We start from the raw sequence: 14,539 nt of genomic DNA, 5'->3' as shown, positions 1-14,539 counted from the left end.
TGCAGTACTAGGAAGTGACTCCTAGGTCGTTTTCCCAAGGATTATTTTTCAAGCAAAGCTTCAAACACCTTATACTCACACATACACAATGGGGTTTTTGTGGTTGGGTAGTATGAACATAAATCAAATTCAGAAATAGTAGTTAAGCAATGTAATAAAACGGCTAAATCCCTTTGGTTCGCTTGTTCCCAACTCAATCCTCAGTTTCAAAAGATTATTTTCATATTCCAACCATTAACTTCCGAATTTGTTGAGTATCAATTAACTAAGCAATAATCAATTCAAAGTTCCAAAACCTAAGCCTCTAACTAAGAGAAATCAACATAAACATGAAACGATTAACAAATTCACACGAAGTAAGCATTTATGCACTAGAGTAAATCAACTAAGTGAAGATAAACTCATAAACCATTTTCTAACATAGAAGAAATCAACAATAAAGAAACCGGAAATGCATTAATAACAAAACCTCAAGGGTTGTGATACATTACCAAATGAATTTAATCTAAAAATTTAGTCTTCCATTGAGTGGAAGAAACAAACCGAAAATGAAAAAGAAGATGAATGAAAACCGAAATGGAGGCACAAAACGAAACCCTAGCAGAGCCAAAGGGGGAAAACGAAATTCTCAAATGTTTCAAAATGAGGGAAATGAAATGTGTGTTTGGAGTGGGGAATCTGAATTTAACCCCTCCAACACACATAAAACTAAATTAGGCCTAAACAATGGGCCCAAAGCTAAATTACAATAGAAAACTCCTAAAATAAAAATACAATCTTCACTTCAGCACATCCTCCACTGATGTAATGCCGAAAATGTCCTTAGTGCTAAATATGATCTGAAAATTATAATAGATTTAATCAGTCCAAATAATCACAAATTAACTCATTTTAGGAATATTAGTCTAATAAAGTCTAAAACGATAAACCATGTGAAACAAAGTCAATTAGGAACCAAGAGTCATCGATCATGATAAATTAAGGTTATAAATAGTGTGTAATATATTGCTCATCAATGAGTCCATAATGAATTGATCAAATTCAATTGTTTGACATATTTTTCTTTTCAATTGGTATCTACACATTAATGAGTCTATTAATGACCCTTTAAACTAATTGAAATGATTTTTAGTTTATTTTTTATTTCAAAACTAAAAACGAAAAGTTGGTGGGAAAAAATTAATTAGAATTTGTATCTCACTATTATTGAGTCAATTAAGTGATCATTAAACATATTTATTTTTATTTTAAAATGAAAATTTGGAGAGAGAGATTTGACTTTGAGGTGATATCTTACCAATATTAATTTAATAAATGTTTATTAAATCATTTAAACCTTTTTTTTATATGAGTGAGAAATCTGAAATTATTTCATTCCTCTAATATTTTTCAAAATTTAAATTATTTCATTCCTCACATTGATCTATTTTGGTTATATATATTTTCGTTTCTTTTTATTATTATTAAAAACATTTTTGTTTTATTTTTTGGCCCAACAAAAGCGGATATGCAGAACTATTAGTAAGGAAATAGATTAAAATGCATTATTTTTTTGGTGATAAACTAAAAGAAAACCAAGATAAAGAGATTCGAAGCATTATGCCATAGTTGAGGCTCTACGCAACATTACAGATAAACTAGTTTCAAATTCTACCCTTATAACCTCAATACTCTTCTCAAAAATCAACACCTTTCACATACCTCCTTTTCAAACTATAACAATTCCCCAATATCCCCATCTTTTACTCCTAATAACTTATACATTTGTCTCATCTTCACCGCAATAATCACTCACCCCCACAACCTAGACCACCAAAACAACAGCTCACCCCCTTTGGTGGTTTTGAACCTTTGGATTGGTTATTTAAAGATGAATATTTTCCCAGCTTTACCAGATCTCACTAGATCAACACCTATATATTATTTTATTTTATATGAAAGGAGAAGCTCTAAGCTGGTCTAAATTGACATTTCACAACTTCAATATCATTGGCTAGAAAAGTTTCACTAGATCTTTAGAAATATGTTTTGGTCCCTCATGTTATGAGAACCACCGAGCTAAGATATTCAAACTCCAACAGATATGAATAATTGTAGAATACCCAAAAAAATTGAAAAAAAATCTATAATAGAATATGGGGATTGTTACGGAAGGTAATATTAAATTGTTTCATATCTAATCTAATTCCTAAGATTCAACATGAACTAGTTGTCGTACGACCCTCTCATATTGTAGTGATGTTAGGTCGAGCAATATTAGTGGAATCCAAGATAAAAGATTTCAAACAAACATTGCCATAAACCCCTCGTTTGCCAAACAGAACTACCCACACACATTTACGCAACATTACAGATAAACTAGTTTCAAATTCTACCCTTATAACCTCAATACTCTTCTCAAAAATCAACACCTTTCACATACCTCCTTTTCAAACTATAACAATTCCCCAATATCCCCATCTTTTACTCCTAATAACTTATACATTTGTCTCATCTTCACCGCAATAATCACTCACCCCCACAACCTAGACCACCAAAACAACAACTCACCCCCACAACCTAGACCACCAAAACAACAACTCACCCCCACAACCTAGACCACCAAAACAACAACTCACCCCCACAACCTAGACCACCAAAACAACAGCTCACCCCCTTTGGTGGTTTTGAACCTTTGGATTGGTTATTTAAAGATGAATATTTTCCCAGCTTTACCAGATCTCACTAGATCAACACCTATATATTATTTTATTTTATATGAAAGGAGAAGCTCTAAGCTGGTCTAAATTGACATTTCACAACTTCAATATCATTGGCTAGAAAAGTTTCACTAGATCTTTAGAAATATGTTTTGGTCCCTCATGTTATGAGAACCACCGAGCTAAGATATTCAAACTCCAACAGATATGAATAATTGTAGAATACCCAAAAAAATTGAAAAAAAATCTATAATAGAATATGGGGATTGTTACGGAAGGTAATATTAAATTGTTTCATATCTAATCTAATTCCTAAGATTCAACATGAACTAGTTGTCGTACGACCCTCTCATATTGTAGTGATGTTAGGTCGAGCAATATTAGTGGAATCCAAGATAAAAGATTTCAAACAAACATTGCCATAAACCCCTCGTTTGCCAAACAGAACTACCCACACACATTTCCAACGACTACCAAAACTAAATTGTCCATCTCAAACTTTCCCCTCTACTCAACCAACAATACCCATATTTCGGCTCACAACAACATATATGTAAGAGTGACGAGTTCAGGGATTTTGTTACAATTGTGATGAAAAGTTCCACTTTGGCCAAAATTGCCAACAAAATAATTTCTGGTATTATTGGTTGATTTTCCCCTACAAAAGTAAGGCTCAACTAACCTTATTAGAGCCTATCGCGGAAGATGTCATACGCAAAAATTATGAGCTTATTCACTTCCAACTTTATGAACAAGCTCTTTAAGGCCAACCATCCCAAAAAACAATGTGATTTTAAGGCTCCATTGTTGCACATTCCTTCACAGTTGAGCACATTAAAGGATATGTTATGACATTTACCCATATGACACTTAAAGGATATGTTATGAAATTTATCCTACGGCGTTGAGCACATTAAAGGATATGTTATGACATTTACCCATATGACACTTAGCCCTTCAAACGACATGTAACGACATGTAATGGATAAAATTTATCACTAGGGTGTTGATCTCATCTACATGAATGCTATGGAAAGTAACCATCCTTATAGCACAAGGTCATCAAAGTGCAATAACATACTTATATCACTCATGCATGGTCACTTTTTAGGGACAAAAAGTGTCAAATTATGAATAGTGATGGATAAAATTTAGGTTATGATTCTCGTGTCCTGAATAAGGTATACGTACATGGTTTTGGATAGTCTAAAGATCACAACCCTATGGTGGGGTACTTGGTCCTGTTTAAGGTGGACTCAATAAAATCTCTAGACTTCTAGGTCACTATATTACATCTAATCTTGAAATATAGGAAACCATATATCGTAGGTTAACAACAGAAGAGATTGGCTGCTCTAGCGGCTAAATCACAATACCATGAATAATATGGATGGTCCATCACGCTAATATCAAGTTTAAAACTATATAAGCACCAGTAAAGCAAACATACCTCATATCTCAAATCGTAATCTCTAATATCCAGGTTCAGGGCATGTGTGTGTGTAAACTCAAGTGTACAATATTAGTATGTGGAAGCGTGCAAACCTTTATTGAAGAAAATAAATACCTACCCAGAGGGTGTAAAATGTTGCATTTCAATGTGTACAAGTAAGGGAAAAAATGAAAGCGAATATTTTTTATAAACAAGATAGTTAAGTTGATATAATTAACGGCTTCAGGATTGACTCACTTAGAAGTAAGTCCTTGGGGGAGTCGCCACCTTTCATGACCCAATTTTTGGATGAACACTGTCTACACGACTTTGAAAGAGGTTGAACTCGATTTCAACTTCTCCCAAAATACTTGGAGTTGCCACTACATTTTTTACATTTAAAATGTAGAAAACTCTCTTCTGATCCCAATTTCCATATTATGCTCTTTGAACTTGAGCTCTAAGCTCGGAAGTCGGTTACATATCAGAGAATGTATTAGCATCATAACTATCCGTAATAAAACAGTACATTCGCTAATTGCATGAACTTTTATACTCTTAATTCATTTTCAAAATTTATTTATTAAAACATAAAAAAAATTATTTTTATTTTTTATGTCTGACAAGAAATCATTTTACTCTTATGTATCTCAGGTTTAATAGGAAAATCAAGACAACATAATTATGAGAAAAATATTAGTTAATTGGTTTGATTTAATTTTTTTGTTTGATTTAAAAGGTGTTATTTAAATATACTAATTCTAATTTAATTAGATGAAATCAATAGAAAAGGTTTGACATTAGTTATACACCAAGTTCTCGCTTGAAGCATAAAGGAAGAGATGACACAGGTTGCGACCATACTATTCAAATTCCAAAAGAATATTGAAGATTTATTTTGTTATAAATAATTTATTTTTAAGAAAATAGAATTAATAACAAAGGTTTGACATTAATTATATATCGACTTCCTACTTCAAGTAGAAAAGAAAAAGACAATACAGGTCGCAATGGAATTAATAACAAAAGTGTGACATTATCTTACATCTACTTCCTACTTGAAGGAGGAAATGAATAAATGACACGGGTTGCGACCATACTATTCAAACTCCATAAAATTATTTAAGATTTATCGTGTACTTTTAAGAAAGTGAAATTAATAGCTAATGTTTGATATTAGTCATACATCGACTTATCACTTTTGAAACGGAAAGGAAGAGATGACATCAATAATAGTTGTACTATTCAAATTTAGTAAAAATATTTAAGTTTTATTTTTTATAAATAATTTACTTTTAAGAAAGTCGAATTAATAGCAAAGATTTTTTAATTGTTAGTTAAGAACCAAACTATTGAAGGAGATAGGATTGGTCTCAGGATATATATATATATATATATATATAATTGTGCTATTTCAACTTTTATAATTATATTATCTTTGTTTTTTTGTTTGTAAATATAGGCTGAAAAGTATTGGACGTTCACAAGGGCCACTATTAAAAATTCTTTATCATCAGGTAGATGGGGTGCTGTTTGCGACAACTATGGTGGTTTTGGTTAAAGTGATTTTAATCAGGTAGATGGTGGATGTTTCGAGGTTGTGGTTGGCGTGGTGGTGGTTGATGTCATGACAATCTGTAGTAGTGGGATGGTAATTGTAGTGGTCAAGATGGTGGTTGTGCTGCTGATAGTGATCGTAGATGTGATGATGGTGATCAAGTTGTTTTACATTGTTGGTTTTTGAAGTGGTGATGGAAATGACGATTGCTACAATCATTATACTAGTCGTTCAATAGTCATGATAATGGTCGTAGTGCAACGATGAACGTGACTTAACACCATGAGATTAAATTGTGTTTAATATTTTTATTTAACTAGAAAATATTCAAATTGTAGCTGACATATCATATTAATGTTCCACACTAGAACTTAGGTTAGAAACCCATAAAACCAAGTCGAATCAAGGTTTAACTCAGTTCAGTTAGATAAGTATTTATTCAACTTGAAACTCAACTCGAGTTCGAAATGATTTATGTTTTCAGCTCGAATTTAGGTCAATTAAAGTTTACAAATTGTTCGATTCGACTCATGAACTCGAATTTGTTTAGTTCGTGAACTATTTATCTAACTCATCAGCTTGATTGGTTTAATTCGTCAAATTAGGATGATTATTTATTTAATATATATAAAAGAGGATGGAGTATCTCCTGGTGTAAGGAGATAACTTCTCTCCTTACACCAATTAGGCAATGACACATCATTACATTTCAACTTTTTTAAAATGAATAAAAAAACCAAAAAGTAAAATATCACAAGTGTCAAATAATGATTGGGTGTGAGGAGATAATTTCTCTCCTCACACCAGGACATACATTATTCCCTATATAAAATTATTGATTTTTTGTATGTATATATATATATATACATATTTATACATACTTATATATATATATGAGGAGAGATTCGTTTACAACTGATTTAAGTTACACTCAATTTCAAACAAATATCAACATAGTTCGGTTTATTATCAATATCTTTTTTTGTTATATCGTAACAATAGATTTTAGTAGTTTTAATTTTTTTTTATCCTAGTTAGTTCTGCAATTTAAAATCAATAATCAAATCTCAATAAAGAGATGAGATAAAGGAGAATCACACAAGCAAGTATCATGGTTCAGCCCAATGTACACCTACGTCCAATTCTAAATAAAAAGATTTTCACTATGGTGTGCAGGTTATAGTATTCTTTGTACACCTAATTACTTCTGATTGTGTGTATATTAGAAGTCTTGAGAAAAGAAAGAAAAATCATTTAGAAGTAGCTATAACTTTTTCTCCATTGGTCATGAATTAGTTTGACTCAATGTACAGTTAAAGCCAAGAAAGCCACTAAAATCTGTCATAAATGTGCAAAAGTGAAAAAGAACAATCTCAACAACTAGTTCCCAAATAAGACAAAAGTGAAAAACATGGAGGTGTTCAATGGAAACTGTGAGATCAAAAAGTAATGGGGCCTAAAAAATCCTTTCTAGATAATTTCTGACAAGTGACAACTGTAGATATATGCCTGATAATTAAACCTAGTTGTCATGACAAACTTCTGATGTTAGTTTCATTCAATTAATATGCCAGCCACTGCATCACCTGAAAACCAAACAAAAAAAATTACAATATGATGGAATATAGGACTTTATTAGGACAAAACTTAGGTGATGTTTTGTTGGTACTTGTGTTTTTTTAATAACCAAGGGTGTATCCTTTCACTGCCTAAAGAACTAATCTCTTTCGGAATATGTGAATGTCCCCTCCCAAGAATCTAACCTTTGACCTTTTGGTCTTGTGGTGTTGTTCTTGAATGATATGTTACAAATGTTATATTTTTATTTGTAAGTTGTGACACATGTCTTTATATTGAAGAACAATACCACAAGCATGTAAGGACTAGTACCCAAGTTTTGTTCATATTATTGACCTGAAAGGAAAACATGATAAGACAAAAAAAACAGTACCAGAACCTTCTATTCATCTAGCAAAGATACATTGATGTCTGGGGATATCCTCTGATCTGATAATTCATTAGAACCATTCCAAGTAGCAGCAGCATTAGGTGTGGCATCAATGTTCTGTGTATCACCACTTGTTGTAACACTAACAGATTCTATGTTGCTTTGTTCTTGTAACTGAGACATGACTAAATGGAAGTTATCACCATCAACATTAGGATTTTCTTGTGAGAAAGGTCTTGCTGCTGCCACTATATCTGGACCACCTGAAATAGGAGAGGCTACCGAATGTTTGCGGTTTTGCTTCTTTTTATGAGTCTTGGAACCATTTGGTATGAAGCTTCCCATTACAATCTGAAACCATTGGTAACATCAATTTCCAATAGAAGTGAATGGGTCATAAAATCAGAAAAGTTGATAAGATTATCAATCTTATTACTTTGATATTTTTTTCATTCGTTAAAGATTTCGGACGGTGGTCTGCAATTACAATTGCAACTACAATATTGCAGTTTTGGTCGTCCCTACAACTACATTGCAAACTAGCAACCAGATCTTAACTGCTGTTATTTGCCAAATATTGCAGAAATGCAGTTTTTGAATTTCTCTCAATAATATACTATGTTTTGAAATAGCTTATGCAGGTTCTGATTTTAAATCTCACTACAACAGTTGCATTTCACAGTGAGGACAAAAGAATTTAGCTTATAAGTACTCAGTGAAGAAAGCAATGAAGAATATCATACTTGGATGGGGCCAGCAGCTGTCAATAGACCAGCAACAGCGCCTCCTATCACACGGCCATCAGGGCCAGCTAGTGAGACACTCAATCCACCACTTTGACTTCTTATGTCACTATTTTCGGAAACTGTGAATGATCCGGACAAAGATAAAATCTCAAATCGACCCTGAAAGTACACAGTGGACTAAATTATTGAACCAATCACCATAACTGTATGTATATCAGGAGTAAGTATATGACTAACAAGAGAAAATGCAAAACAGCAGAAGATGATATATGACATTGATCTCATACAGGAGTTGGTAACCTTCAAATTTCTCATATAGGCATATTTGTTTGCGTATAAATAATGCATCAAAATTAAATAATTGACAGTGTACGAAATCTGTGTCGAGGTCTGAGCATTTCTCTGTTGCAAGACATGGAAAGCTCAACTTGAAGAAACCTATAACCATTTACTTTTCAGTGTTACTTGTCATATTGTAATACATTACTACATTACCTAAGTGTCTACAGTGCATCCTTAGATTTTTGTTACAAAACAAGACTCATCCCCCATAACTGATACTCACTTTGTTAAATAACTCAACAAAATTATGATTTTCATATTAGTTTTAACTTGTGAGGTTTCATTGGACTTAAAACCAGTTTGACAGAGCACCAAAGGCTATTTTCCACAATACTAGAGGTGTTAGGAAATGAGTAAAGTTAACATCTCCAGCTATTAGTTCTGCATATTGGAGTTAACTTATTTCTCATTTACCTATCCTAGGTCTACAGGTTTGAGCCGATGCCATGATAGGATAAGCTCTTCTTTAGAATCGAGCCAATAGAAAGACAATAAACTTTGTCCAAGCCCCTCAGAATAGATGAACACTTAAACAGAAATCATCTGGCAACAAATGTATCCATTGCTATAATATATGACAGATAAATAGGGTAGCCAAAATGATTCCGGGGATTATTTGATCACAAAAGGCATAGTACTATCACGGATATACAATCAGTCTAACAAACATTTACAAGAAAAACATATATATTATGTACAAAATTTAACTGAAAGAACATTTAGATGATTAGATTAAGAGATCATGCCTCGTAAGTCAACATGCCTCCAGAAGAACCGGATTGTCGTATGGCAACATTAGAGACAGGTCCATTAGCAGAAAGAATGCATATTCCTCCTGGACTCTTCTGGGCAAATGACATGATCTTTCCAGAAACATCCTGCAATTTGAAAAGGTAACATCTCTATCTATCTTACTAATGAAACAGATCTTTCAAAAATTCTCAGGAAATGTGCATGTTTTGTAACACTTTAATTTTGGGAAATAGTCTCTTTTTTCTAAACAAAAAAAACCTCTGAGGAAGCTTTCGATTTTCAGTTATTTTGAACACATAGTAAAGTAATTCAACACGCTTGCAGGGTAACCAAATAAATACAACCATATGAATATGTAAGGCTAAGTAAGAAAAGCACACTGATTTCTGCATTACCTCTCCTGTATAAACAGTCACCACATGTGGTGTAAAATCTCCACCAGCAGAGTTTGCAAAAGCCTCACCTTCAAAGAATCCAGACAAAGAAATACTCAATGTACATATGTCATGTGTAGCAAAGTAGCATATTTCGGTTTAAATCACTTTTAGAACAAAAGTTAGACGATAGAGTTAAATTAAGCAAAGAATACAATTTCCCAGCCATAAAATTTCAAACAAATGTACATACCAACAATAGATTATCATTCACAAAAACTGAAGTTCAAATCTTTTTCATTGATTATGAGCCCTATCATACTAGAAGGGGAGTCTCGGCGCAACAGTAAGATTGCTTGTCTTGTAACTCGTAGGTCATTAGTTCAAATCATGTAAACAACCTCTTCGGTTGTGAATATAAGATTGTCTCCATCTACCCTCCTCGCACCCCACTATCGAACCGCCTTTTTTTTATACCTAACACACTATTTAGAAATCGCCAAACAAAAAATACAAAGAAAAACATAAAACTTGTATCACTTTCCTTAAGGAAATGAACAAATTTTACTTCTTTTAACCTTCAAATAGAATTGATCTTAACCCTAACCCAACCCCATCAACCCAAAAAAAAAAAAAAACTCTCAAACCCAGAGAGAAAGTGGACTACAACCATCCTCAACAATAAAATCCCAGAATCTAAAACTCCATGATTTATGCTAGTAAACAGATTTTTCCCATTATAGTAGGAAAAAATTAATTTTGTAGGCATCTAAAGCAGAACCAGAACAAATAAACACAAAGTTCTAAACTTGGGTCCTGTTCCATTCTATTATACATGCCTGGAAAATACCACAACAAATTTCTTTACCACTCACCAAAAGAAGCAGAAAGTTGTTGCCAATTGTTGGAGCCATTTGATTTGCCAGAACCCTTTTTTGGTTCAGTTGGAGACAAAGTAAAACCTGGTGGTGCTTTTGGATTTTGATACTTCTCATTCAATTTCCCATCTGAGTCATATTTTCTTGGCCTCCCTCTTTTCTTCTTACCCACCAAATCAGCACTGTTTCCTTGTGCTGCTATCATTGCTGCTATTTCTGCCACTGCAGAAGGAGGAGGAGGAGGCACTGTTGCTATTGTTGTTGCTGCTGTTTCTCCATTGTTGTTCATGTTTGTTATTGATGGGGTGGTTAATGGGTTTGATATTGCAGAAACAACAGTGTGGTTCAACTTTTGTTCTTCCATGAATGAATGAATGAAAGGGGTTTGAAGGAAGATGAAGAAAAAGAGAAGCAATAAAAAGAGACTGGAGTGGTTTCTTAATTATCTGTGTTTTCCAGAGATGGGAAACTGATAAAAGTGTTTGGTTAAGTTTGAACAAAAAATGTGCAAATGGCGCCACAAAATAATAAGCTTTTATAGATTCTTTATTTTTTCCTTTTTATCTAGGAGTCACACCCCTTCACTCCTCTTGAGTTTTAATTAAATTGTACAAAACACTTCTCTTTTTTTTCTTTTCTAGGTGTATATTCTAATTTATACACATATATTATAATAATTAAATAAATGATAAATTTAGTTAAGTTAAACAAAATATAATATATTATAAAAATAAGTTTAAATAGTATAAAAGTCATTACATTTTCATTATTTGTTTGTTCGATACTACATATACATTTTGTAACAAACCAAAATTTATGAAGAAACATTAATTATTATAGACTTATTTCTTTTAATTTAATATATTTATCACCATTTTTTTTGTTTATAAAAGATCATATTTATCTCTGAGTAAATAATCAATATAATATGTATAGGTGGCTTGTGTTGATATAAAGAAGAAAATAGTGTTTTAATTTCACTATAATAGTGTTTTATATAATTTGACTAAAGTTCATAAAGTATGACTTACTCTAGAGCAAGATAATAAGGAATAGTTCAAGTTGAATACTATTCTATTCACTCTATGGATTAGCATTAATGAAGGAGGAAATTGCCCTTTTAATTATGTGTAATATATTGTTTTGTACTAATTAAAATATGTCAATTAAAAATTTTAAATTTTTATTATTGTTGATATTTAGTTTTATTATTCTTGTAAACAATATACAAGATAAGATTTTTTATGTCACAAATTGTTATTGAAGCATATTATTTATATTTTTTATTATTTATTATGAAGGTTCAAATAAAATAATGTCAAGAGTATCATGTAATCCATGAGGATTGATCACCAGTTACACTATGTCCTATATGCCTAAATTACCCTAGTAATAAGCATTACACACAAGAGTGGTTTTAATGAGTATGAGTATGAACTCCATATTATTATTATTATTATTATTATTATTATTATTATTATTATTATAGACTAAAGTTGAAGATAACTATTTCACCAGTCAAAGATTTAGTCAGTCAAAGAATTTTGAAACTAAAAAGGTAATGGTATAGAATTAATTCAGTGTTGTGTGCCAAAAAATAATTAATTTAGTGATTTGTGCCGAAAATAGATTTAATTTAGTAATTTATATCGAATAAAATAATTAATTTGGTAATAATATATCATGTGTGAATTAACAGATTGCAAGTGTATGTTCATTTAAGCTAATCATCATTGCAATTGATGAGTTTAAATAAAATAAAATAAAATCACTTTTCAAATATCCAATTGAGTCAAAGTGTTCTTTTTAGAAGAGTCAAAGTGAAATTGAGTAGAAGCTCTGTAGCAAAAAAAAAATTAGTATGAATTATTTTGCCTAGCGTTCTATATAGAGGTGTTTCCAGCCCATTTAGATCGGTTTTTAGACAAAAAATGATTTGATCCAAATACATAATAAACAAGCGGTCTGATCCGATCTGGTCTGTTTATATTAAGATGTCTGATCCAATCCAGTCCAAATATTATATGCGGTTTCAGTTCAGTTTGGATCGGTCTTTTTTATAAAATATTGAAATTACACTTACATTCAAAACTCATAAAAATGACTAAATATCAAGCATAAAGCAAAAATAAAAATATTGTTCCACAATATTAAAATGTGTGCAACAATAGTATAAGTAAACAACGTCATAAAATAGTAATAAACAGGAAGACAATAATAATAAAATTAAAAAATGACAACATCAACAACAGGACATCAGAAATAATAAGACAATAAAACAACAATATATCAATAACAACAATATGAGCATTTGCAACGTAGTTTTAATATTTAGAGTGTTCCACTGATGATTAATAACAATAATATTTTCACAACAATAAAATTAATAATAAAACACCTAATCAAAATCAACACTCGAATCTTCTTCATTTGGTTGTGTGATTGGTTTAAGTTCTAAAAAAAGTGTATCAAATATAATCAGTATGATTTAGAACATAACAACATATATGTATATATATGTTATATAACATAACAAATAAATAAATGTGCAATTTTGGAGTTGAGACTTAAGATTAAGTTTGGAAGACACTTAAAATATTATACACTTAAACTTTACGTACTAATTCGGTCCGATCTGGATCGGTCTGGATCCAAGAAGTAAACCAAAATTCGGACTGGACCAATCGGTCTTTAAAAAATAAGTCCAACACGATCCAATCACATTCGATTTTTGCGGTTTCGTCTATTTTGGATCGGTTTTATTTTTGGACCGGTATGAATTTGAACGCCTCTAATTCTATTCTTCTTAGTCCTTACTTCTATAAGTAATAACTTAGATCTTCATGGAAATAAAATATCTTCTCATTGTAGGAGACAAAAATATTTATTTCATCAATAAAAGTATAATACGTATATTATTTTGTTTAATTTTAAAAATGTTTTCATAAAAATTAATTAAATAAAATATCTATCACACTTTTACTGATTGGTTAAAATAAGTTATATCGTTGTAGTGGATAAGTTATCTAATGTAAAATTGTTACACAAGTAAGGGTAATAACCATTTGATTCATTTGGCTTATTCAATTATATATACAAAAATATCAACTAAAAGAGAAAATGAAAAGGGCACTGCGGTAATATAGCTTATATGCAAATGTCTTTGATTAAAGAGTAAATTACACTTACACTCCTTGAGTTTTAGTGAAATTATACAAACTACCCCTCATATTTTTACACCTACACAAACCTCCAATAATTTTTATACTTTCATTACACTGACCACCCCTGCATAAGAAATAAGTGTAATATTTTAAACAAAAAATATGATAAATACAATTAAGTTAAACAAAACATGATATATTGTGGTGACAAGTCCAAATAATATATGAATCAATCTTTCTTTATTATTTTTGGTTCGTTACACTATATTATAAGAGCGATTTAAACAATATTTTTTTTAGAATTGTTTGATGCATTTTGTAACGAAAAATAATAAAGATACATTGATTTGTATATTATTTAGACTTGTCTACACAATATATTATGTTTTGTTTAACTTAATTGTATTTATCATATTTTTTGTTTAAAATATTATACTTATTTCTTATATTTCTTATGCAGGGGTGGTAAAGTATAAAAACTAAGAGAGGTTTGTGTAGGTATAAAAAATTGAGGAGTGGTTTGTGTAATTTCACTAAAACTTAGGAGGTGTCAGCGTAATTTACTCTTAATTAAAATAAGCAAAACTGCAAAAGTAATTATTTCGGGAATTCTTGGAAACTAAACCTTGAGATATTTAAAAAATG

At 31.1% G+C, this 14,539-nt stretch overlaps 1 protein-coding gene across 2 annotated transcripts; it reads right to left on the bottom strand.

The window, feature by feature from the left end:
* LOC109335220 (AT-hook motif nuclear-localized protein 7-like) lies at nt 7,003-11,230 on the bottom strand. Of its 2 annotated transcripts, none has more exons than XM_019571335.1 (6): nt 10,728-11,230; nt 9,874-9,941; nt 9,472-9,603; nt 8,381-8,542; nt 7,641-7,988; nt 7,003-7,275 (listed from the first exon to the last, which is right to left on the bottom strand). In XM_019571335.1, exons 1-5 carry the CDS (start codon nt 11,092-11,094, stop codon nt 7,650-7,652), a joined length of 1,068 nt encoding a protein of 355 aa, XP_019426880.1. In that variant the 5' UTR covers nt 11,095-11,230; the 3' UTR covers nt 7,003-7,275; nt 7,641-7,649. The 2 variants fall into 2 exon arrangements, with proteins under 2 accessions (XP_019426880.1, XP_019426878.1); XM_019571333.1 differs by having other exon boundaries at nt 7,647-7,988; nt 10,728-11,229.

The sequence above is a fragment of the Lupinus angustifolius genome, chromosome LG20 (assembly GCF_001865875.1).
Source record: "Lupinus angustifolius cultivar Tanjil chromosome LG20, LupAngTanjil_v1.0, whole genome shotgun sequence".
Taxonomy (NCBI): domain Eukaryota; kingdom Viridiplantae; phylum Streptophyta; class Magnoliopsida; order Fabales; family Fabaceae; genus Lupinus; species Lupinus angustifolius.
This window is presented reverse-complemented; position numbering and strand designations above follow the sequence as displayed.

What these genes read in the sequence shown, in the direction of transcription:
- LOC109335220 (XM_019571335.1), bottom strand. Translation starts at nt 11,094, where the DNA reads ATGGAAGAACAAAAGTTGAACCACACTGTTGTTTCTGCAATATCAAAC. An exon ending in ACAACTTTCTGCTTCTTTTG is followed by an intron (nt 9,942 to 10,727) that starts GTGAGTGGTAAA and finishes GATTCTTTGAAG; the next exon opens with GTGAGGCTTTTGCAAACTCT. An exon ending in GAGGCATGTTGACTTACGAG is followed by an intron (nt 8,543 to 9,471) that starts GCATGATCTCTT and finishes GTGTACTTTCAG; the next exon opens with GGTCGATTTGAGATTTTATC.